This window comes from Garra rufa, chromosome 13 (genome assembly GCF_049309525.1).
Source record: "Garra rufa chromosome 13, GarRuf1.0, whole genome shotgun sequence".
Taxonomy (NCBI): Eukaryota; Metazoa; Chordata; class Actinopteri; order Cypriniformes; family Cyprinidae; genus Garra; species Garra rufa.
This window is the reverse complement of record NC_133373.1, coordinates 6,156,093-6,183,047: the sequence shown is the minus strand read 5'-3', so window position 1 is coordinate 6,183,047 and position 26,955 is coordinate 6,156,093. Positions and strand designations below refer to the sequence as shown.

Here is a 26,955-nt window from a genome sequence, read left to right as displayed (position 1 = left end):
TATGTTTAATATATGCAAACAAAAAGTAATTTGATTTGTTGTATGTTTAAACATAATCAATAATGTGCACATTTTAAATTACAACATGACTAACATTTTATCCAGCATATATGAAATGTTCAAAAAAGAATAGTTATAGATATTTTGTCTGCTTCATAGCCCCATAGGTCCAGAATTAATAGTAATATTTAAAATCACTGTTTTACTTTTTAAATTTCTTCTTTTTGTTATGCTACTTTTCCAGATGACTACAAGAAAGCTAGACGTAAACTACCTCTAGCTGTTGATCACACAGACATTGATCAGACCGATGGAAGGAACTCACCAATTTCAAAGAAAAAGAAAGTAGGGGTTTGGTTTGATTGTTTGTTTATATTAATGTTTCGCACCACATTTACAAATAAAAGTATATCTTGGAATTGGTAAATGTGTTAGACCTAAGAACATTCTTTTCCCCGGAGAAGATGATGATGATGCTGATAATAATGAGACAGAAGAACGCCTACATTAACCAAAATTTAAGAGAAGGGTAAGAAGCTTCTGCTTTTTAAAATAATAATGTATTTTATCACAGCAGATAAATGACCAAGAAATTTTGTACTTTTAAGCAGAATGTATTCCATACCTGTTGCTCCAAATATTCCTAGACAGCACAACAAATTAGACCCTGGAAAGCCAAATTAGACCCTAAGCTCTTCCACAGTGCTCCTGACATCCCTAATGATGAGATGGAAGGCATTTAAGGAACAAAGTCAAAAAACAAGTAAGAAGTGTCAGCTTTTTTTAATTACAGTGCATTTTATTACAGCTGTTAAAGGACTAAGATATTTTGTATGTTGCAGGAGGTATAGGCATCATGTTATCTCTGAGAGCTGTAAATCAAGCACTGAGGCCCTTTTAAGGCATGCCAACGTCGAGGTCAGAAGACCACCCCACAAACGTAGGGATATCCAGGGCACTCTGAACCTTCAAGGCTCCGTGAGCCACACTACACCTGGGACATCCAGCAAACATCCAGTTACCAAAGTTGTGAGTATATTGTCTAGCCCTTTTCAGAATGCACTGATAGTGTGTCATGGGATTAGCCTCAGGATCATCTGATTTTGATTAATTCACATTGCCAGTGATTTTTGCAATCTGTGCATGCTCACACACACACACACACACACACACACGCACACACACACATAAAAATTCTGTAAAGACATGTGACATCAGGATGTGACAAGTAATGTACAAATAAGTGTTGCGTCTTTTCCACTTTTATGTATATTCCACTTTTTTTCCACAATTCTTTGTGGAATAACTACACTATCACTGCTGTTTTTAATTTGATTATATAGTGCTTCATGGGACTGCAGTTATTTCTAAAGCCTTTAAGTACACAGTCTTGTACCTTTTGTCTTTTTGTCCAGTTTTCAAAAATGTTTTTTGTTGTGGAGATTGTCATCACAATTTTTTATATCTCTCTTTATTTAAATGCTTAAAGCATGAATGCACTCTATAAGAGATTTAGAAAATGAAGGAGAGAGAGAACGTTTTAAGTATATAGTACCTCAACACAAGCTCAAGGTTGCATAACAAAAACATACACTGAATTTAAAAGAAGTAAAAATAAACAAAATCCCAAGTAGAATTAATCTATACATATTTCACACAGTCATTTTAAGCTTAAACTATATACTACAAGAGGAAGTGGTAGTGTGTTCCTGAGATGTGTAAAATTATCTTTTACCCATAGTAGACAGTCAGAATTTGGGTTATTTCAGACAATCTAAACGATGAAGGGCTGGGGGAAGTAAGAAACGATAATTAAAACTGGAAGATGGGTAGATGGTAAAAGACAATACAGAATGTTTGTCTAAAGGTCATTGGTTCAGTTTTTGTGGTAATATTGTATTTTATCCAATAGCCATGTTACCTGTTACCTGATGCAAAAGCTAATTATACACCATGTGTGCTTGTGTTTTTCAGCGGCTGTGATGTGCAACTGTCTGACATCTGAGGCCAAAGAAAAATTAATTCATGCCATCATTAAAAGATGGCTATATCTTGCCCCAGACAGAGATGGTGGCCGAAAAGAGAGGATGAAGAATAGAGTGTGTGAGGAGAGTACGACTAGTTAACAGACTTTAGGAATGGATGTTCCAAGGCTCTGTTCAGAGTGCAACTTGTTCATTAACAGAATCATGAATGTTTCAGAGTCATTTGAAGAGTGCTACTTCCTGACCATAAACCTGGACGCTCAAGTGTTATGTGAAGTGAAACTCGATGAGTAGAAACATGGATGTTCAAGTGTATGTCAAGTACATTTTGTTCCTAATCAGAAACATGGACAGTCAAGCTTTAGACAAAGCATGAAACTTCATGATCAGAAACATGGATGATCAAGTGTTACATTTAAAATAAAACTTCATGAACTAAAAGATGGCACAGAACTTCTACTTACTTCATTTTTATTGCAGAACTGACAGGGGAGTGGTATTTCAGAGTTGTTTGAACAACTTTAAAATGTCAGGTGTCAATGCTTTGATGTTAACATGATTAAACATTTGTTAAGAATACTGTCTTTGTTGTGATTATTTATCTAGGAGGTTATGGCTGACATGTTGAACCCATCTGGTCCAGCATATAGGACCAGAATAGGGCCAGCTATGGTTACACAGGTGGCAGAGATATTGATCTCTCATGGCCTTTTTATGGCCCATTTCACGAGTTCGCCCTTACATCTAATCTGCTTGAGCGAGTATTAAGCATATTTTGGCGTGCTGTCCGGGGGAAGGGTTCCGGGCCGGAATACAGGCCGGAACCAGAGAACTCCCCCTGCTAGTGTAGGATCGAAGCAGATTAGAAGTGGGGAGTAGGGGTGGAGGAGGGATGCCAAGAAACTATCGCTGGATGGAGGTAAGACGGCTGGTAATATATAGAGGATGCGCTGATTGAATGATTGGTTAAACAGGTTGCACCTGTGCCGAATGGGTTGATTATCTGATCGTGCTCCTCCTGAACCTTGTTTAATCAAACATCATATTTTGGCTGCCAGGTTTAGTTCACCTGTAGATCAGACTTAGGTGTGGCTCAGTTTTGGGCATTCTGGTTAAACACTGGTGTTGATATGGTTTACTTAGGGTTGTGTTTTGGTTCAAATGTTACATTTTGATCTGGCCCAATTCAGGGCCAGTTATAGTTAATTTACTTGGCTGAGACTTGGGCCAGTTATGGCCCATGTGTGGCCCTTGTCTGGAATCCAGACCTGGTCCAGTCATGTACCGTAATTCATTGCTGTATTTGGGCCAAGTGAAAGTGGATTGTGTGGCCCATCACTGGGCCAAACCAATTTTGCTATGTGGGTGGTTTTGTCTCGTCAGAATAGCGACAAGGGATTCATTATTTCCTGATATCCCAGTTGCAGCTGCTTTTTAGGAGGAAATGAGCAACTAACAATTGTGAAAGCCATTAAAGTGGGTCAAGGCCATGATTGGAGATAAAAGGGAATCGATGCATTGGCTATAGGTTTATATGCGAGGCCTCAAAGGCAAAGCCATTAAATATGGATGAGGGCAGCCAACGAGACACGCCTACCAGCACCAGCATCTCTGTCCATCAGTCCAGCACTTCCCCCACAAATCTGTCATTTCCTACCCATACCTTCTTCTTCTTCCTCTTCCTCCAGGCTTCCCCAGCCCACCCTTTTGTACCTGGCTGTGATATTGTGACAAATATTCCAGTTGAAGTGAGGTTACTGTTTAAGTAATACGCCAATTGTCAGGTGAGAGGGCGTTGGGTGGAATAAGACAACCAAAGCCTGTTCGGCCACACTGCCTGTTTTGCATTACTTCATGTGCTCACAAAAGCATGCAGCCTGCCTCCTAATACAAATTAGGATCATATATATTACAATGATGGAGGACTGTACTGCTCATTTGTATGGCTCCTTTATCTGGCACACAGAGGTCTTTCAGTCCGTATTAATGAGCTGATAAATCAGGTGTGATAAATAAGGAAGACATGCAAAATGTGGAGTACTATGTGAAGGTATTATCCAGGAACAGCTGGTCTAGCTGGTCTGTCAGCCTGGCCAAGCTGGAGTTCTGCTGGTCGGCAAGCCGCTCTCCCAGTTTTAGTAGGAGAAAAGTGACAAAAATCCTCTAAAACCAGCTCACAAACCAGCTTAGGCTGGTTTAAGATGTTTTTTTAGGCTTGGTTTTAAAATCCATCCATCCAAGATATAGATGAGTTTATTTTGATGGTCCTTTTCCTTCTGTTTAGTAATGTTGCATCTACATGTCTACTAACTCTCATTAGATTATTAGATATCTGCTAACTCTTTATTGTGATGGTCTCCCAGCAGACATTCTACTAACTATAAGTAACTTTGCAAGTGCATGTCAGTTTATTCTAACCATATCAGTCTACTCTGAAAACACTCTAAAGAGATCTACACTCTTAAAAATAAAGATGCTTTAAAAGGTTCACAACAATGCCATAGAAGAACCATTTTTGGTTCCACAAAGAACCATTCAGTCAAAGGTTCTTGGAAGAACCATCTCTTTCTAACCTTTTTATAATCTGAAGAACCTTCTTTCGCCACAAACAACCTTTTGTGAAACAGAAAGGTTCTTCAGATGGTAAAGATTCTTTATAGAACCATTTAGACAAAAAAGGTTCTTCCATGGCATCGTGAAGCACCTTTATTTTTAAGAGTGTAGTAGACATGTAGATGCAACGTTACTTATAGGCAATAGAATGTTTTAAAGGGATCATCAAAAAATTGTGAAAAAGAGATTTGGGAGAAATGGCATTTTCTTGTTCGCAAATGGAACATTTACAGTGAATGGGTGCCGTCAGAATGAGAGTGCAAGCAGCTAATTAAAACATCACAAGTAATCCACACCTCCAATCCATCATTTAACATCTTCTGAAGTGATAATTGGCATGTTTGTAAGAAATAAATCCATTATTAAGGCATTTAAACTTTAAACTATTGTTTCTGGCCAAAATACGAGTCCATAATGCATGCTTCCTCCTGTGGTAGCAGTTTGAACTCTTATTCTGACGGCACCCATTCACTGCAGATGAGCAAGTAATGTAATGCTAAATGCTAAATTTCTTTAAATTTGTTTATATGAAGAAATAAACTCATCATAGATTGATGGCCGGAGTGTGAGGGTCAGCAGTTTGTTTTTTGTTTTTGGTTAACTGTTTCTTTAAGATGTTGTATTCTTTCTTTCCAGCCAGGATTGAGAACCTCTGCCTTGGATACGAAGGTGATTAGACTTTTAGTTTTATTTAATAAATAATGAACATATAAATGTTTTTCAACATCTGTCTTCTGTCTTTTTGGGGTCTCTCTTTTCAGGTTAATGCACACATGTACAGTAGAGGGCGCTCTCACCTGTGCCAAATCACACTAGCAGGCTGAGCACGCATCAGGACGTTGAACTGCAGCGAGGATATACAGGTTTCCCGAGGCTCGGACTACTTTATGTGGTTTTGTGGTTTTCACATAACTGTGAATTTCAATTCAGTTTTAAAGCACTTAATTGACTTGATTGTTTTACATATGTTGTTAAAGCATCAACACACAAAATAATAATAGCTAATTAAAATATAATAAAATAAAATGCAAGCAATGTTCATAAAAAAGCATGATGATAATATATAAAATAAAATACTTTTATCAATAGTATTCAATCAATTTAAACACCAAAGTGTTTAAAACAGTCTACGGGATCATGTTTTAGCACTTAAAATGCAAAATCTCTGTTAGAAATTCCACAATTTTACTGTTACAAAAATGTCACAATCTTGATGGAAAAAAGAGCATGCGTTTTATTGCTCGTTGTGAAACGGGAATAGACAGCGTAAGTTTTTGACAAGCTCCGCCCCTCGAGTAGCGGTTGGCCAAGCGAATCAGCAGGAGGCGTTGTGATTGGTTCTAGCAGCTGTCAATCACACGCGATCTCCTCAGGCGTGTGGTAGCTGTGAAACATATCATTTGCCGTGAAGTGATCAGACCGAGGGAGAGATCAGCCCAGACCATCACCGCGCAAACACACCACGCTTGTGAATTTTTGCATGTCAGGAGCGGAGGATCCTGCCGCCGGTCAACGGCCGTTTTCCATCTCGCATTCATAACGCATAAATCAGCGGCATGTGGAATTGTATCAGGATTAGGAATTGGCTCCCAATCGCGTGCCTGCTGTTAACGATATGGACGAAGGTGAGAGCGCTGATTGTTTCTAGTATTGCAGATCAATTTAATTGCCGTAGGCAAAAGTTGATGGGTGTGGGCTGACGATTTCAATCAATCCTGCTCAAAGTCATCGATATTTGAATTACGCAGCCACATGTGCTCATGCATTTGGAAATGTCAGGAGATGTAACGTTAATAAATGTTAATTTGCACCCGATAAAACGAGTAGTGAAATGGATCAGTTGTAAAATTGCTGTTTCCAGTCTCTGATACGCACTAACAGCTTAACAAAATTCTAATACTCTGGAGACTTGAATGCACAAGCGCACACGCATTCCCTCATAATGTTCCAAATCTGCGTTTAAATAACAAACGAGCTGTATTACGCGTCCTCTGTTTATTTATTTCTTATTCCAATGTTATTTTTAGGTGTCCCAGTCCTCTGGCTATTTCGAGCTGCAGCTGATCGCTGTAGAAAATGTAAACGGTGAGTTGTGGGACGGGGAATGTTGCGACGGCACACGGAACTCTCAAGACCAGCGCTGCGTACGGGACGAGTGCGATACTTACTTTAAAGTGTGTCTGAAGGAGTACCAGTCTGAAGTCACCACCACTGGGCAGTGTACCTTTGGCTCTGGATCTACTGACGTTCTCGGTGGAAATATATTTTCTTTTAAGACTGCGACTGCGAAGAACAACCCCAGCAAAACGAGCGATGTGGGAAAGATCATCATTCCCTTTCACTTCGCCTGGCCGGTAAGTGCGCGTCTTTGCATGAGCTATAATAATAATGCGCCGCGGTGAGCTGTCACTGCTCGGAAGTTGACTGCACTATATTGTTACAGTGATGACAGGGTCTCTCTTTTTAATCCTGGGCGTGTGAGGTTACTTCAATCTAACGATTTTTGCGTAGAAAAGGGTTATTTGTTATTATAGTTAAGACATTGACTTTGCTGTGCGTGTTTGGTTAAGGTGCATTTAAGGTGACACGCATTTCTTAAAGAGATAGTTCACTCATAACTCAAAATTCTGGCTTGTACTCGCTATCACATGTTGTTTCAAACCTGTATGACTTATTTTCTTCATTTGAGCACGAAAGGAGATGTTAAACAGAATTACCATTCACGTGTATTGTATGGAAACTAGTGTAACGTTGAGTTAATGGGGACTGAGTCTGTCATTATGTTTTGCGTAACGGATGAAAGTGAGTCTGGTTTGATTCTAAAACCTTAGTGCCTAGACATCATTTTTAGTCTGCTTACTAGGATCTGACAACGCTTCTGCATTGGTTTCAGTTGGCTTTTCATTGCGAGTGATGCGAATCTTTCTCAAAGCTTCTTGCGTATTTGATATTCAAATTTGACGCGCTATCCAGCGGCAGCATTACTGTTTTTTGTAATTGTGTTAAATCGCTCTTTTGTAGCTTATAACCTTTATAAAATTGTACTTTGGTAACTAAAGTTTCTGCTAAAACACCATAGTTGCTTGTTAGGGCTAAACATGGAACGTTAAAACACGCGTAACGCAGTGGTTTCCTCTCAAACTATACTATTCCAAATATTTTTGTGCTGTAAATTAGTTAAAGCATTTATTTAAACAATCACAAATCCACATATGAAATTATTCTTTGTTTTACCTTCTAAAAACTATATAAACAAATGCTATAATTTTAATTGCATAAACATGCTCAAGAAATACAGCTGTACAGGGTTCAGAAATTAATCTGGAAGCTTCTAGATCTTGATTAGTTTATGTTTTTGTCACTAATATTGCTCTTTTATAGTAGTTAGCAGCAATAACTGTGGGATTTTAGTGGAAAGCATAGTTACCATGGCAATTTGTTGTAAGGGTAGCCTTGTACTACTTGCGTCTCCCTTGTGTTGATATGTGAAAAACTTATCAAGTGTCTCTCCAGACACGCAGGCACATTACTGATGCTGATATCAGGTAGCAAATCGCTGCAATGTTTTATGCAGTTCGGTGTCACACCCGCAAACAACAACAGCAACAACAACAAAAAAAGAGATGTCGTGTAGTATTGACTGTCAGCTTTGGACTGCAGCCCAGTTAGGCGCACACTCACCTGGCAGACCCCTAAACCAACCGTCCCGTAGGCTTGAAAAACTAACCCCCCCAGCGCACAAACACTCAACCGTTTAAGTTAATGTGTAACATGCTATCAAACTGACCCTTTCGGGGCCGCCTTTGATGCTACACCTGCTTCTCTTCTTAGCTGCGTAACTCAGATCACATGATGTGTGGTTGTGGATGCGTGTCTGAAGGCCTGATTGAGTTTGGATTTCGAATGCTGAGTGTTTGGAGTTTCTTCGTGTCCCATGAAAGCTAATGAAATTGCTAGAGGAATGTGTTCTTAAGTGCCTGTGCATCCGGACATCTGTTTGATGTGCTCTGTGTAACCTCATCTAGATTGCATTGTATTAAGATATCAAGCATCACACACGGAGATTGAGTCCGCCACCTGTCGGAGGTGTAGTTTGTTTTCTTATATAGATCTCTGGATTGTTTGCCAAGATTTCAGAGATTGGTTTTGGTAAAGCCTTGTCTTGATAGTTCACTTTTTAGTGTCAATACAGATTTCTTGATTTTATTTGATTACAGCTTTCAATTTGATTTGATTCCTTTTGCTACTGTAAGTTTTTTTTTGTATTTACAGCAATGTTTTATTATAACAATGTGGGAACATTTGTGTCCCTGGACCACAAAACCAGTCTTAAGTAGCACAGGTATATTTGTAGCAATAGCCAGAAATACGCTGTATGTGTCAAAATGATTAAAAATCATTAGGATGTAAAGATCACGGTAAAGATATATTTTAGAATTTCCCACCGTAAATGTATCAAAACTTAATTTTTGATTAGTAATATGCATTGCTAAGATCTTCATTTGGACAAAATATTTCTCAATATATTTTTTTAAATAGTTGCATCAAATATTATCCTATCCTAACAAACCATACATCCATGGAAAGCATATTTATTCAGCTTTCAGGTGATGTATAAATCCCAATTTCAACAAACTGACCCTTATGACTGGTTTTGTGGTCCAGGGTCACATGTGCTTTTAATATTTGCAGTCTTGTGTAAAATAACAAATAAAACACTTCTCTGAAAGAGTAGAAAAGGGCTTTTTGAATGATTCATTCCAAGGATTCACTCAAAAGAGTCATTTGTTTATGAGTTCGACTACACTGGTTGCGTCTTTGTTTTGATTCACTAAAAAGAACTAGTTCATGAGAGTCATTTGTTTGTGATTCGGACAGCACTGCTTGTGCTGTATATTATTGCATGCAGCCTGTGTGGAATGTGTTTTTGCATTATTTTGTCGTTTAAAGCCTTTTTATGATCTCAAATAAAATCTGGACTGCAAACTAGGGTAACATTTGATGTAGATCCAGTAGTGGGAATGCAGGAAACACTTGCATAGAGTTAAAGATTGATCTAAGAAGTGCATATCAAGATTGTGATTAATCCAGAAACGATATTTTGACCCAGCCCTACTTTGTTTAGTTTATTTAACACAGACTTTGAGCCGGTAGTTTAGTAAGATCCTCACCTGTTAGTTTGATTCCTTTGCAGTTATGTAACATAGATTTGTGTTACAGTTTTAGTGGATGTGTAACTCAGGCGTGAGAGTTTGAGAGACGTCAGCCACAAGAGGCTCTCTGGTGGCACGGTGAATGTCGATGATAGAGACGGCAGCTGTATCCGTCCGTCAGAGTGGAGGACCACTACGCTTCAAGGCTAAACGGCAGCGTCAGCCACACCTGATTGGGAGCTTGCTGGGCAGTTGCTAGGAGACCGTTACATGGGCCTTTAGTAAACAATTATCTATTGCCCTCCGAGTTCCCTTCCCCCTTAACTGGTCTTTCAGCGGAGCCACTCGTTCTCGTCTCACCTGGGAAAGAAGTGCTAGAGCCTCACGACTGATTACACTATTGACTGTGTAATTAGCCAGTCACAGCTGGCTGTGTCTCCGGTCAACAAAAAGCAGTAATTGTCCAGTTCAGCATCAGAGCAGGTGGCTGTTGATTGGGACTGATTATAGATCGCTGCTCCCCCAAGGCCTTAAAATGGCCAAGTAAGCAGTGTCCATCTTTTGTTGGTGGGTTTGTGTTTTATGGGGGTTGACCGGAAGCCACGGTAAAGTCATGGGTGGGACGGCGTCACATTTTCACACGCTGCTTTTTAAGAATGAATAAGTAATGATGGGTACGATTTGTATATATGCACATGGACAAGTTTTTAGGAAGCATTCATGAAAAAACAATGTTTTTTCACAGCGTGAAAAGTTACGCAATAACCAAAAACATCAGTTTGATTGCATATGGATGACAAAACAAATTGCTTTTGAAAATATATAAAGTATGGCAATGGTTTACAACTCTGTATAACATTAGTGTGTTCGCTAATGTGAACAATAAACAAAACCTTAATCTAGTTAATAAATATTTTATAAATGTATACATTTTTAGCGTTCCTTAAAAAGTATGAGAATGAAAATTACCCCATGATTTACTCACAATCAAGGTGTATATGGCTTTCTTCTTTTAGACGAATACAATCAGAGTTATATAAAAAAGTGTCCTGGCTTTTAGCTTTATAATGGCTGTTGAGATTCAATCCTCTGACATTTTTCTTTATAAGTCCTCGTTTGTGGTTTATAAAGTTTAAAAAATTGGTATTTTTCTTATACAAACCCATTGATTTGCAGATTCAGATTTAGAAGGCCTTTATTAACCCCCTTGGAGCCATGTGGAGTACTTTTTATGGTGGATGGATGCACTTTATTGGAAATTATAAAGCTTGGAGGAGGCAGGACATTTTTTTTACTATAACTCCAATTGTATTTGTCTAAAAGAAGAAAATCATGTACACCTAGGATGGCTTGATGTGGAGTAAATCATAGGGTCATTTTCATTTTTGCTTTAAGACATCTTGCATGGAATCTTATTCTGAAATGTTACCAAAAACACTAGTTCCTCTCTATTTAGTTATTGGAAGACTAGTTGACCTGTGACACATCTTTAGATCTAATAAACGGGTCAAGCCAGAGCAGCTTTCGTTTTTACTGGCTCCACTATTTGCAGTCATCTGCAGTGGTTTGTGATGTTACAGGAAGAGCCAGTATTGATTCCTCTCTCTCCATGGAGACCCGCTGTGGTGATTCACCAGGAAGTTTAAGATCATGAAGAATCTCAAGCTGGATGTGAGACTCTCTCTCTTTCCCTTCCTGACCCTGAAATAGCTTTTTGTTCTGCCACCACAATAAACATTTTCTTTCTTTTGACCCGGGGGCAGATCAAGGCTGTTTGTACCCATGTCTTCCCATTAAACGGAGGGAAAGGCTGCATTTTTCCTCTCCTGAATGCAGCAGTCATGGTAGAGGTATTTTTAGCAGCAGAGAGACCGGACCAATTAAGAGGCGATGTGCCTGAGGTGACTTTATGAAGCAACCTGTTATGATACAATGCGGCTTGAGAGAGGTTGTCGAAGAGGTTGTATTCGGTTATGTGGCATTTTGTAAACACAGACAGTTTTCCTGCTTAGTTTTGACCAAATTTATCTGTACAGAGGGAGGGGGATTTAAAAAAAATGATATGAAGAGAAACCATTTGGACACTTCGTAAAGCGTACGAGCCAGGCACTTCCTACTCCATCACTCCCACATGATGGACTCTTTAAAACCATGAAAACAGTCTATTTAGAAAGGTCTCTGCCAGAATTATGTTAATCGATTCATGGCTAAAATGCTTGAATTAAAACCCCACTTCTTGGTAACATCAACTCATCCTCATGTCTTTCCAAACCTGTAAGACCTTTGTTCATCTTGGGAATGCAAATGAAGACATTTTTGATGAAATCCGAGAGCTCTCTGACCTTGCATAAACGTTCAAACAGCTCAGAAAGGTAGTAAGGACATCATTTTCTGTGCACAAAAAAGTATTCTCATAGCTTTATAACTTTACAGTTGACCTGATGTCACATGGACTATTTTAATGATGTCCTTACTACAGGGTTGCACGATATTGGGAACAAATTAAGTTGCAATATATTTTTTTCTTGCGATATATATTGCGATGTGTACAAATTCATTTATGTTCATCAGGTTGTTTTGAACTGCTTAAAAATCAAATAATAATTTAAGAATAATTGGTGTAATTTTGTAAGCATTTTCAAAGAATAAAAAAATGTAAAAGTACAGTATAATCAAAACCCTGAAATAAAATACTTTTTAAAGCTTATTTTGGGTAGTTTCATAAACGGTTTGACTCACCTTATTCACTGTCAATTCAGGCAAATCAAGGCTCTAATATGAAATTAATAATGAATGTTGCTTTTACCCTGATGAAAGGGAAATCGTTTTCTTCCTTTCACGAAAAACATTAAAAGCTTAGCCAAGATGGAGGAACAGCTGATCATAGCTGTTACAGGGATAACATTTTTTAGCAGCAGAGCTACTGCAAGCAATTTTTAGTTTTGGAAATCCATTTCTTTGCTGAAACTTCCGCGTCTTTAGGAGAGCGTGGGTCATGTTGCTCAGCAACGGCAGACGCCACTCTGCCACTCAAGTTACAGAGCGCTTTGGAAAGAAGGAGAAAGCGGCGCGCCTAGCGTTTTCCACACGTTTTTAGGCGCGACATGTGAACGGCCCCTTAAATTCGTAGTGTTTCCGCGAGTTGTGGCAACAACTGCCAGGCACTCCCGACAAAGCGCCTGTTTTTGGTCAGCAGCATCCTTTTTGTATCCAAAATACTTCCATGTGACCGACGATGCGTTTCTTTTTGTGACCAAATCTTCCATTTCGGCGCTTTTCTCCCGTCCCGCGCTCATTTCGCCATGCGCACGCAGAGACTGCATGCATGAGGTTGGTGAAGCAACGTGTGCATTGTAGTTTTTAAAGAACCTTTAAACATGAGTTAATTACTTTATTTTAGACAAATATAGATCCGTGAATAGAAAGTTTAGAAATATAGAAAGTACATTTTTAAATCGGACACATAAATTTTTTTTTGCCCTGCATCGTGACAGTCACATCGTGGCAATCGCGCATGCGTACATCGCGATGACGATGCTGAAACGATCTATCGTGCAGCCCTAGTCCTTACTACCTTTCTGGGCTGTTTCAGTCTATGCAAGGTCAGAAAGCTCTTGGATTTCATCAAAAATATCATAATAATTTGTTCCCAAGGTCTTACATGTCTTCTATAAGGATAGAGAAGTCCACACCACAGCTATTACAATAATGCAATATCATTGAAAGGTGATAAACTATAAAAACGCCAAAAGCCAATCAGAATCCACTTGACTTCAAAGAGCATTTAAAACGGCAGACGGCATAACTACAGCTTGCGCTTATAATAAACCGAACGTTATCATCCCTTGATGTGGACGCTGACGTAGTTATCATTATAGTTATCTTTTCTTTATAATTATCATTCTTTTTGTGACTGAGCCTTTAGGCCTGGCATCAGGAAGCGAGAGCTGAAGGAAAAAGCACTCTTATTTTGTGCTGTACTTCAGCTGAGTACCCAAGAAAGCACGTCTGTGCTTTTAGAGCACGTTGAGATCTTGAGCGTCGCCCTCATGAAGAGTGCAAGATAAACAGGTTCCCAACAGACGATTCTCCATTAGGTTGAACGTACTGAGCCACCAGTGGTGGACGTGATTGTATTAGGCAGCGCAATTATAATGGACTTTCTGTCTCCCCTGAGAAGGGTCATAGAAAACATGGGGTCCTTTCAGAAGTGGGAGTTAGCGAGCTTAACCCTGACGTCCCTTCCCAATAACACTGGAAGCTAGTGTGCGTGTGAAAGAGAGAGAGAGCCGTTTCTATTGTTAGCCCCTGGTGCTCAACTAATTGTTTTCAGCTACCCATGATGCTCTACCTCCCTTGTACTGGGTTTCTCCTTTGCTTCAGCACAGTTTCACAAATTGATTGTTGTTTGTCTTTTCGGCTGTATGAATATGTTCAGGGGGAGCCTGATTGTTTTTGCTTTGTTGGCGTACATGCATGTGGCGCATGTGTCTGACTAATGCATGTGTGCACCTTGCTCAGCGAGCTAGTAGGCTAATGAATTGAGAGCAGGTGTGCTGCAGTGATTAAAGTGCATTACCGCGCAGCAAGTTTAATTCCCGCTTGACCTCTGACCTTGTTCAAAATTATAATGATTGTAATGGAGTTGTAGCCCAAGTGGCTGTAACATCGCTGAAGAGACTTCGGCTAGAAGTGGAGCTACTTAGCAATGGCTCTGCCATTTTAACTAGATGCTGAAACTGGAGTAATCGGCAGTACTGTAACTGGAAGAGACCGACAGGGAGACAACTGGCTTGTCAGATGGTTTGATGATGAGCTAGCAGTCTAGGGTGTCAAATGGCCGCCTCACTGTAGTAACCTACTACCGAGGGGCTGCTTGCCAAATGGACGTTTGCCCATGAGCAGTTTATGGAATATTATCATTCCGTTTTGGGGTTATAACGCCGGTGTAGGAGCAGCTATCAGGTGGAAGAATTTCACTGATGTGGTTGTTGTTCGTGTTCATTCTTTGGAAGCCTACTTTAGATTAGTATGGCCGGACTAATGTGTAATACACGGTTTGGAAGGATTTAGAGCTGTGAGAACTGATCCAGGCCGGCGTCTTTGGGAGATCTGTGAGCTGTGCCCACTGGGATATGGCAGCTTCCAACCTCACAGCCTGTTTCTGTTGCTGCCAAGCAGCAATGCTACTCATAGTTTCAACAAATGCTGCAAGTAAAGCTTCTCTGAAATTGACAAGATCTGAACCATTGCTGTGTATACTGGTGGTTGATTTGTAATTTGCTGTTTTTGTATCACTATACTGTACAGTACAGTACTATATTATGTTATACATCTTAAAATATGTACTTTTATACTATTTTTACAGTCAAGTTATAAGATTGTTTAGGGTCAGTTGTAATTCCAGTGGTTCAAGGATTTGTCCTGGTAAATGTCCTGGTAATTTATTCAGCCCCATGTCATCCAAGATGTTCATGTCTTTCTTTCTTCAGTTGAAAAGAAATTAAGGCTTTTGAGGAAAACATTACAGGATTTTTCTCCATATAGTGGACTTCAATGGGACCCAATGGGTCCAAAATTGCAGTTTCAATGCAGCTTCAAAGGGCTCTACACGATCCCAGACGAGGAATAAGGGTCTTATCTAGCAACACAATAGATCATTTTCTTAAAGAAAAACAAATGATATACTTTTTAACCACAAATATACTTTATATACGTTATAACCGCAAATGCTGGTTAGAAGGCCAGCATTATTAGGTTATATGATTGGTTTGATTTGGACAACATCAAAAATTAGTTTTCATATTTGTTTTAGAAATTGCCAATAATACATTGTATGGGTCAAAATTATGTAGCTAAAATTATAATATATTAAAACTTAATTTCCGATTAGCAATATGCATTGCTAAGAATTTCATTTGGACAACTTTAAAGGCGATTTTCTCAATATTTAGATTTTTTTGCACTCTCAGATTCCAAATTTTCAAATAGTTGTATCTTGGCCGAATATTTTCCTATCCTAACAAACCATACATCAATGGAAAGCTTATTTATTTATAATTCAAAAAGTTGACTTATGACTGGTTTTGTGGTCCAGGGTCACAAACATGATTATATAGATACTATAAGTTTTGATGATGCAATTGTACTTTTGATTGTGATTAACTTCATTTTGTCCTTGAAATGAGTGAATACACGGTGAAAATTGTATTGTACCTTTTAAACAGTTTGTTGTTGTTGCATATCTTTTTTACCACCAAAACTTTAAGCTTTAATGCCAACTACTTTCTTATTAGTTTCCTTATTTTTAATCAGTACAGGTTAGTGGTGTTAAAAATATTTCATATTTTGAATCTGTTTGCAAAAATGTGCCTACATCCCATCGGAAACTTTGTTATCAGGGTGAGTGAGATAACCCATACACACCTTTGCTTGTGTTTCTATATGGACTGTAAAACTGTGTGTGTATGTGTGTGCTTGCGGCCACTGCCGTCCCTTCCTGCTTAATTAGCACCCAGAGGGGAGGGGTTTGTTGTATTGTCATTGCTAATGATCTTGTTGGCATAGCAGCGGAATGCTAAATGGGCCGTGTGTGTACACACTCACCCAGAGCATGCCCCGCGTTGGCCAAGTCTGCCGCGATAAGCACCACGCAAGCATAATTCTGCATCTCGCTTGGTGTTCCTGCCATTCAGACTCACCGGACCTTTATTGATAACGGTGTCTCATGGGTATGCAAGGTTAACTAGACGCATTGTAATCGATGATGGTGCTTTATTATTGTGTCTGTAGGAACTCAACCCCCGTGTGGGAGTTTGCTGAAAGAGGGGAGGTTACCGAACGCAGAATATCATTTACTAGCTCCAGGGCCCAGAGTGCACGTCGGGCTGCATCTTCCTGTCCTCCCAAGGCCATAATGCCGCTTAAACAAAGCTATTGTTCGCTTTTGTGCTCTGGAAGCCTGGCGGAAAATGACAATTGACTGATTTGAAACAAGTCGTGTCATATGGACTTGTTGTGCAGAGAGGTCACTCCTGCGCTAGATTTCTGGGATGAAATGGCTAAGAATTGATCATCCAAGGTTGAGTCGTTGATGAGGATGGATGGGAAAGACCTTTCACATTGGCCTCTAGAAGAGGCACTAACAAAAGCCACCTAGAGCTAGGAAGGGCTTTCGACAAGGGTGGGAAAGACTTTCCACATTGTTCTCAGAATGAGAGACCATCAAAGCCACATAGAATCCCTCTTGAGCTACAGGTTTGGTTAGGGTGTTCCTCCAGGTTCTTCCCCAGCAATTTTTGCCAGCCATTTTCTTTGATCCTGTCCCCTCCCCACCCTGCTCTCCTGTCATTACCCAGATCCAAGGAGCTGTTTCCTTTGGTTTAATTAGACTGCAAGCTCAATGTTGTTTTCCTCAGCGAGTTGTTGTAGCTGGTCTTGTGAGAAAGCTGGAAACTCAGGACAAAAAAGGGGGTTTAAGATTGATGTGTGATCGATATTGGGTTGACAGACAAGAAGAGGGCGAGAGAAAGAGCACAAATGAAAGACCTGGTCACCCCCTGTCGGCAGTGTGGCCGAGACCCCTGAGTATTGGTGATGGAGTAGGGGACACCTTTCTCTTGTGGGTGATTGATTACAGAGCTGGCTTTTCAGCCTCCTCTTCCCACCACCGAGGGCGTGATGTGGTCTCTGCGAGGTGGCTGGACCTCCCCGACACCCCCGATTACTCCCCGACCAAGTCTAGACTTGGTTGACACAAACATGACCTTGTCATGCTGGGGTGACAGCCATCATCACATTGCTTATTGCTCGCTCTAGAGGGCCGGTGAGAACAAAGTGCCCTCATTTGTGATCAGACCTGTGCTGTAGGACCCTGGGGAAGAACACAGAGTCTGAATTGGCACCGTCTTGATCTATGCTGTGGAATTGCACTGTACTTCCTAATGGGGAAGGCCATTCTTGGGCTCTAATGTGCTGAATTTATCAAAGGGGGGTTGGCTTTTTGATTTACGCCGCCATTTTTCATGTTTTCACCGTTTTTCTTTTATTTAGCTGGCCTGCTTCTACAATTGTAGAATTGTATAAAATTCTTAAATTATTAGAAATTGTTTAGATGAACACACAAATTATTGACAAAAGGACCTTAGATATCCAGCCTGTACTGTTTCTCTAAATAAGTTGCAAATAAAACACTAAAAACTAAAATAAGTCATTGCAACATTATAATGCACAGTATAAAAGTGGATATTGATTGTGATATTAGCTAAAGATTACATTTAACAGTGTTTAAATTAACTCTGAATGAGCGTTAGACGATGACGAAGATAATTTGAATGTAAAAATATGAAAAATTAACATGCACAATTAAATGTGACCTTGGACCACAAAACCAGTCTTAAGTAGCCGGATATATTTGTAGCAATAGCCATTGTATTGTATGGGTCAAAATGATATTTAGTATGATATTTAGATGATATTTAGTAAATTTCCTGCTGTAAATATATAAAAACTTAATTTTTGATTAGTTTAGTAGAAAGTTGGACAATTTTTAAGGGTGATTTTCTCAATATTTTGAAATATACACCCTAATTTTTCAGATTTTGTATCTCGATCAAATATTGTTCTATCCTAACAAACCATACATCATTGCAAAGTTTATTTATTAGGCTTACAGTTGATGTGTAAATCTCAATTTCATGAACTGAGCATTATCACTGGTTTTGTGGTCCAGGATCAAAATTATACAGTACCACCTCATACCAATTAATTTCGAATAGGTTATTGCTTGATATGGTTGATATATTGTGCATCTCTAATCAATACATATATAATTGTATTTGCTCATCATGTTGAGCTAATTCGATATGTCGAACTGGAATGAGGATTTTCGTTTTGCGTCACAAATCTTAAGAACATGCTCTTGCTCCAAAACTATCCGTTAGCTTTGGAAAACAGTCTCATCTTGTTCCAAGCCAATAATACAAAAAGCCTTTCAGTGTCCTTTAATTGGCCTGGTGGTGTCTTACATTTTGTGGTAATTGAAGGTTGCGGTCAGTGTTGTCCACTGCCTCTCCACCCTCAGTTTGGCCCAAATCTCTTTGTCAGTCAACATTTCAGCTAAAAAGATGGGATTGACATCACAGATTAATGGAGATTATATGCTGTGGTCGCTTGCCATGGAATGAATAAATGACCTGCCGGTCCCCTGAGGACGATCAATCAAAGTCTGGCACAGAACTTGCGACTGGTGCTTAGACTTTGAGTGACAGGTTTAGTGTGTGTGTGTGAACTGTGAAAAATGTAAAATGACTAGTCGTGGGTAGCTTGTTCAGGTAAAAAGTCCTGTATAGTTAGGCCATCTTTAGATTTGTCTGGCCTTGATCGCTTGTTTCACAGGAGGTGTTCACCCTTAAAGAAGTTCACTTTCAGAAACAAAATTTACAGATAATTTAATCACCCCCTTGTCATCCAAGATGTTCATGTCTTTCTTTCTTCAGTCATAAAGAAGTCATGTTTTTTGAGGAAAATATTTTAGGATTTCTTCTATGGCGCCCGTGAGTTTGAACTTCCAAAATGCAGAGGGCTCTAAATGATCCCAGCCGAGGAAGAAAGATTTTATCTAGTGAAATGATTGGTTGTTTAAAAAATTAAAAAATACAATTTACATATTTTTTAACCTCAAATGCTTGTCTTGTCTAGCTCTGCGTGTACTCTGTGTATTTTAGTTTATGACAGTTAAGGTATGTCAAACTCCCAACTTCAAAATGATCCTACACCGCTGTTTTACTTTTTTTGTAAAGGGCGTTTGGTCCTCTTTGCACGTCCACTTTGTAAACACTTGGTCGGTATTTCTGCATTGATGTAGGATGATTTTGAAGTTGGAGAAGAAAATGAGATGGGAGTTTTTCCGACATACCCTAACTGTCTTGAACTGGATTGCACAGAATAAACGCAGAACTAGACAAGATGAGCATTTGAAGTTAAAATATATATTGTCAGTTTTTTTGACATAAATAACAGCTCATTTCCCTAGATAAGATCCTCCTCCTTTGCCTAGGATCATTTAGGGTGTACTCACACTAGGCAGTTTGAACCGTGCCCGAGTGCGTTTGACCACCAAAGCGCGGTTCGTTTGACTAGTGTGAGTGCTCCGAACCGTGCTCGGGCGTGCCTCGTTTAGCCGTCCCTGGCCCGCTTGGAAGAGGTGGGCCAGAGCACGGTTCAGTTGGACTCGGGCACGGTTCGCATGCATTGTGAGCGCTAACCGTGCTGAAGCACGGAACAGGACGCGTGATGTCACGCTTTTGCGAGGTAATCAACGTTTTTGTAGTCCGTAATCAAAGCTGCAAAGTCATTGCTGCACTTCAGCTGGTAATTGAAAACCTCCTCATTCGAGCAGCACGATTGCGTGAAAATTTTGGTGCCACAAAGGCGATAGACCTGTTTAACAATAGGTGTTGAGAGGGCTGTGGACCACCGCGGACCAAACGATTGAAAATAATTATCCACAAAGTAAACTATTTCGCGTTCAGCGCGAGCGTTGCTCTTCCTGTTTATCCTGAAACCATCGCAACATAATGACGTAATGGTGCTCCGGCACGATTGCTGAAACCCTATGTGAGTGCAGGCCAGAGGGGGAGTGGGGACAATCGTACTCGGGCCCGGTTCAGGGCAACCGTGCCTAGTGTGAGTACACCTTTAGAGTCCTTTAAAGTTGCATTTAAACTGCATTTTGGAAGTTCAAACTTGGGTGGGGGGGAACTATTGAAGTCCACTATATGGAGAGAAAACTTGAAATGTTTTCCTCAAAAAACATAATTTCTTCACGACTGAAGAAAGAAAGACATGAACATCTTGGATGACAAGGGGGTGAGTAAATTATCTGTAATTTTTTGTTCTGGAAGTGAACTTCTCCTTTAAAACTTGGACTATTGTCAGAACTGTTAATGCAATTGCTGAAGACTAATTGCCGCAAAACTAACAAAACAGTTATTCATAGGTTATATAGTTGGTTGTTGAACCGCTGTGACCCTAGTAATGTGTTGGTCGGGCAGAGAGGGTGGGGATGATATCTTCCTGCCAGGTCAGACAAGGGAAGTTTGCCTCTCTCTGCAGTTCCTTTTTCCAAAAGCAGATGAGGAAATGAAGTACTCGTTTTCTCACCGAGGTCACAGAGGAATGGAGACCTATTTTTTTTTTTTTTTTTTTATCACAGTTTCTGTGATTTCTTTTGGACTCGTTCACTCTCTTTGTAGGGTATTGACGCGGTGCTGAAGGCTTCGGGTACTTTAGATAAGGCGTGTGAAAGCTCTCAGACTGCCTTGCCTCGCACTTGCTGTCAGCTGGATGTCACTTGTTCGTGACTGCCGGTGGAAAACACTTTGCCTTCTTAGCAAGAACATCCCGACGTCATCCTGTCATGTGATCATTGTTTGATTAAAGTTAACATTTGTTTAGTGTAGTAATCATATGGTTTGCGCTCAGTAGGGCCTTGTGTGCGAATGCGTCAGAGTGTTGCAGCCGATTACGTGTGTGCGCCGCTGCCAATTGAAACTGCGGCGTGGGAGCCTTTTGAAGCTGATGAGAAGCCTGATGAAAGGTCTCCGGGGTCATTCTTAGCCTCTCTCACTTCAGCCCCCTCTAATTTCAACCCTGCCCCTCTTTAAACTGCCCCATCCACTGACTGTGGGAACTTGCACCTGTGGCTCCCTCCACCACCACCCTAATAGCCACCCACCTACTTACACACACACTTAGGGTGTTTACAAGCTTAACGTCCCAACATGACTGCAGTACCTATTGCCCAAAAGGTTTGCTTGGTTACGTCCGAGTCAGGCTGTCTGCGTTAGCTTGTTCACAGCCCTCTATAAATATCCCCGCTATCAGCAAAAGTAGTCCACGATAAGGAGGGAAGAACTACTTGTGGTAGTTTGTTTGGGTGAGTTTGTGTCGCCATTGCGTGTTGGGCCACTTCTAGGGGTCGGAGGGGGGAGTGTGTGCGTGTGTGGCCAGAGGAATGTTCTCGGAGTGTCACGAGACTCAGGTTGATGGTGTCTTGCAGTGATGGGTTTTAGATGGAGGTCTTTGTTCACTGGTCACCTCCCCCACTAGTCTTTATCCGCATCTAGCCCTTTGGGCAGCTGTCACATAATCCAGCTAATCAGAGACCGAGTGTGTGGGAACAGGACCGTCCCCGTGCTACCGCGTCTCTTTCCCTCTCACGCGCGCACACCCTGACATTCTGACCTTTCTCCTTGGGTACGCGCATGCCATGCTCCAGTACGCATGACCGCGTGTGCGTGGCCAACCGGAGCAATCCAGCATATTCATTTACTGATGGTGCTTTGGACCAAATCCACATGTACAGATAAGCGTGCGCACACAAACACGCATTTCGCGACCCCACTAATACGCGCTCTCGCAGTGGCTGCCCCCCGTGTTGGGGGATGGGAGGAGAGGTCAGAAGCCCTGCAGCATGTCGTGGGATGATCCACGTTCATGTCAAATAATCCATCTTTTTATGGATTACCCACCTCCTCAACCATGCCGTCTGGCTCCGCCCCTCTCACTCCACCTCTGGAGATAAGCGAGATGCATGTCTAAATCTTAACAGGTTAACTTGCCAGCAAATGTACACTGAGATTATAATGACAGTAGGACAGTCCTTGCTAGTCACTAAAGGACCACCCTCAAGGCATCCTAGGTGTACAGTTGAGGTCAAAAGTTTACATCCCCCTTTCAGAATTTGCAAAATGTTAATTATTTTAGCAAATAAGAGGGATCATATAAAAAGCATGTTATTGCTTATTTAGTACTGACCTGAATAAGATATTTCACATAAAAGATGTTTACATATATTGCACAAGAGAAACTAATAGACCCTGTTTAAAAGTTTGCATCCCCTTGATTCTTAATACTGTGTTCTTACCTATGATTCATGGCTGTGTTTTTTTGTTTAGTGATAGTTGTTCAGGAGTCCCTTATTTGTCCTGAACAGTTAAACTGCCTTCTGTTCTTCAGAAAAATCCTTCGGGTCCCACTAATTCTGTGTTTTGTTTTGTTTTTCAGCATTTTTGTGTATTTGAACCCTTTCCAACAATGACTGTATGATTTTGAGATCCATCTTTTCAAACTGAGGACAACTGAAGGACTCATATGCAGCTATTACATAAGGTTCAAACACTCACTGATGCTCCATGCTTTAAAACCATGCATTAAGAGCTGGGGGTGAAAACGTTTGAACAGAATGGAGATGTGTACATTTTTCTTATTTTGCCTAAATATCATATTTTTTTCATTAAGTACTGCCAATCAGAAGCTACAGAAGATGTTACATGTTTAAATTTACCCTGATCTTCAAATTCAAAAAGTTTCCACCCCCTGTCTCTTAATGCATATTTTTTTCTTCTCTATCATCAGTGAGCGTTTGAACCTTCTGTAATAGTTGCATATGAGTCCCTCAGTTGTCCTCAGTGTGAAAAAATGGATCTCAAAATCATACAGTCATTGTTGGAAAGGGTTCAAATACACAAAAATGCTGGAAAACAGAAAAAAAAGAATTTGTGGGACCTGAAGGCTTTTTCTGAAGAAAAGCGGACAGTTTAACTGTTCAGGACAAACAAGGGACTCATGAACAACTATCACTAAACGAAAAAACACAGCTGTGGATCATTCACGTAACAACACAGCATTAAGAATCAAGGGGATGTAAGCTTTTGAACGGGGTCATTTTTATAAATTCACCTATTATTTTGTCTTGTGGACTAAACATCTTTTATGTGAAATCTTATTCAGGTCAGTACTAAATAAACAAAATGCATTTTGTATGATCCCTCTTATTTTGCTAAAATTATCATTCTGAAAGGGGGATGTAGACCTTTGACCTCACCTGTATATGACACTCTGAAGTTAAATTTAAAAATGTCCTGGTGTTTATAATAGCAGTAAATGGGTGTCGAGAATTTGAAGCCCAAAAAAAGTGCATCCATCCATCATAAAAAGTACTTCACATGGCTCAGGGTGGTTAATAAAGGCCAAGAGGAGACTGGTTTTCCTTTGCTGTAAGCAAAACTTGGTTCTTGTGAGGCAGCACACAGACATGCATTAGTTTTAATGTATAAAGACGTACACTTTTTCATTCTGTACTCGCACAACTAAAAGTGTGCAGCTGGAGATGTAAGCCTAGCTGTTAGCACATGCAGTTAACACATGTTATCTTTTCAGTGAAGTTGTATAAAGTGCTAAAAGTGGTGTTAGGTACCTGCCTAGGGTCAGAAGTGAGAACATGGCGTGAATAAACTCGTCTCCAAAGGGGACGCATCAATTAAATGATTTTTTTCTCATTTGAAGATGCCCTGCTTCAGTGGCCTGTTTTTGATTCCATGATTCAGAGTTGATAATTTGACCTAGTCAGGTAGGCACTATAGGCAACATTTTAGTAGATGGACTCTCAGATATCAGAGGAGCATCAAGGATGTTTCCAGATTTAGTTTGAACATCCAAGGTGTGGCTGGAAATCTCCCCCTCCCTCCATCTCGAGTGTAACGTAACTCAACTCTTATAAATGCTGCCCGCTGTCATGAGAGAGGACTGTAATGGAGCTTTAGCATCTCTGTTATTTCATTAGTGCTGTTTGCTATTTGCTAAGACAAACATTGCTATTTCTGTTGCTCATGCTTGAGGTTAGGGATTTCAATAAACCGCTTACGCTCTGTGTTACATTTACATTTAACATTTAGCAGACGCTTTTAATCCAAAGCGCATTAAAACTGCATAGATTGTCTGGCACAATTTTTGCCACCTCAGATTTTGTTTGCTGTATTTTTGGAGATGTGCCATTTCTTTTTTTTCTTTCTTTTTTTCAGTAGCATTTTAATATTTCATCTTCTAATGATATTCTCTCTCTTTCTTCCTCAGCGATCCTACACACTCATCCTGGAAGCCTGGGACTGGGATAACTCCACTCAAAACAGTGAGTATTTCTCTGTATGATTTGCTGCTGCAAGTAGCCCTTTCTGGGCTGGGTTTGATGTTCATAATGGCTGTTGAGCATTCTTAGTCTATAGTTTTGCACTTTAGAGAATGACTTCACATGTGGAGATACTTGAGGATGAGATGAACGCGTGGAAGTTGCCCCGCTGACGTGTTGTAATTTTAGCACGGGGGAATTCGTGTCACGTGGGGGAGGGCGTGTCAGGGTTTTATTGAGCACGTATGGGGTTATTTGAGGATTTTGTTGTGGGCTTTAAGTGTAAAAGTTGTCAGTTTTCATGTAGGTACTGATATAGAGGGTTTGAGGAATGCATTGAGTTTGATGTTTTCAACCACACTAAGCAGGGGCTCATAATTTTTGACAGTTATATTGCGATGATGTGTTGCTTACCCAAGAATCATTACCTGAGCTTCCAAAGCATTCCAGAACTGGGAACCTCAAACGAATATGCAGTTTAAGGCTCAAACGAGCACAATCTTGTGTCTTCCACACCTGCTTCAGTAATGCACGCAAGTCCACCAAGATTTCACAATAAACCTGATCATCTGAAGACCTTTGTTGATTGTAGCCGCTGGGTGAAATGTCCTGAGGATCTTAAGTGTTGAGTCATACACATAAATTACAGAAATGAGGTTTTGGCACAGTCAGCGTGATTATGCTTGATTGTTGGTATTCCTTTGGTTGATCAGATTCACAAGCAAGCAGAAACGCAATTAATTTTAGTTCCTTTAAGCTCAAATTTCACCTGAATATGACATCTCGGGCCGCATTCCCCTAACCCTGATTCTTGGGGGGCTTCCATCATCTAAGGATCTTGGGGAAACAACATTGGCACCATAATTCCACAGCTGTATCCTGTTTTCTCCCGCCGCCTTTGTCTGGCTTGAGGAATTGTCGGTAGGAAAGGGTCAGGCGGAGGAATTCGACGTATGCGAAAGAAAGGTGAGCGCTGGTAAAACGGCAGAGACGGAGGGGGAGTCTGGCTTTGATCTGCGGATGTGATCTGTGGAATCACTGTATATCTCAGCGTCTGTAAATCTCCAAATGCAAACACGCTCTCTCTGCTTGAAGTCATTACGTCCTGTTTTTCGTTTTTCATCTTTGCATGCAACGTCAGCCTAAAACAGTGGCCCAGAGGATGCTTGTTTGACTCACTGCAGTGACTCAAGCATCTTGTAGGCCTCTTCTCCATGGTGTTTGCTCATCAGGAGTATGTTTAGCGTGACTTCAGAGAGACGCACCGCAGTTGTCTGGTCTTGTTTAATCAGTGCTTGGGCTATACTTTCCAGACTGGCTAAAATTGTGTGTGCGTGCGTGTTTTGTTTGCTTAATTTTTTTTCTAGTTGGTTTTTGTTTAGTGTTTTTATTTTTTATTTTTTGTTTGGTTTTCTGATTTTGCTTGATTATTGTTAGCTTTTTGTTGTTTGCTTGATTTTAGTTTGGTATTATTTAGATTTTTGTTTGCTTTTTGTTTGATTTTTCTGATTTTGTATGGTGGTGTTTCAATTTTTGTTTGGTTTTTGTTGGTATTTTGCTTTTTGTTTGGTTTTCTGATTTTGCTTGATTTTGGTTTGGTATTGATTTTTGTTGGTATTTTGCTTTTTGTTTGGTTTTCTGATTTTACTTGATTTTTGTATGTTGTTTTTTTATTTGTTTTTGAGTTTCTGATTTTGTTTGGTTTCTGTTTGGTGTTATTTTGATTTTTGTGTTGTTTTTGTTGATGTTTTGATTAGAGGTCGACCGATATTAGTTTTTACCGATACCGATAGCTAGGTCTGACCACACTGGCCGTTACCGATTAATTAAACGATAGTTTTTTGAAAATGGATACTGAAAGGCAACTAAAATAGTGCTCTACGATTTTTTTAAAAGTACTAAACTATACTTTGTAAATTAATAAAAATATTAATATTAATTATATATTGATCATTAAAGTTATTTCATAGTTCATTAATGTTAACAAAATAAACTTCAAAATTTAACAATATATCAGTAAATGTTGAAATTAACACTCTAACAAGGAACAACACTTCTATTCTACAGCTTTCATCAATCTTAGTTGATGTTACAAATGGGCTCATTGTAAAGGGGTGGGAATCTTTACATTTTAACAACATGTAAAATTGCAGTTTGCATGCTTTTTGTTTATATTTGGAATCTCTGTATGTCAGTACCTCCACCTTAAAATTAAGATTCAATTTAATTAGAGTTT

At 39.9% G+C, this 26,955-nt stretch overlaps 1 protein-coding gene across 1 annotated transcript in view; it reads left to right on the top strand.

Annotated features, from left to right (window-relative positions):
• Positions 1-6,019: 6,019 nt before the first annotated feature.
• Positions 6,020-26,955, top strand: part of jag2b (jagged canonical Notch ligand 2b) — a 60,468-nt gene continuing 39,532 nt past the window's right edge. The window contains exons 1-3 of the mRNA XM_073816638.1: positions 6,020-6,223; positions 6,626-6,952; positions 24,668-24,722. Coding sequence (XP_073672739.1) covers positions 6,155-6,223; positions 6,626-6,952; positions 24,668-24,722 — 451 coding nt within the window. The 5' untranslated portion in view covers positions 6,020-6,154. The remainder of the gene's footprint in view (positions 6,224-6,625; positions 6,953-24,667; positions 24,723-26,955) is intronic.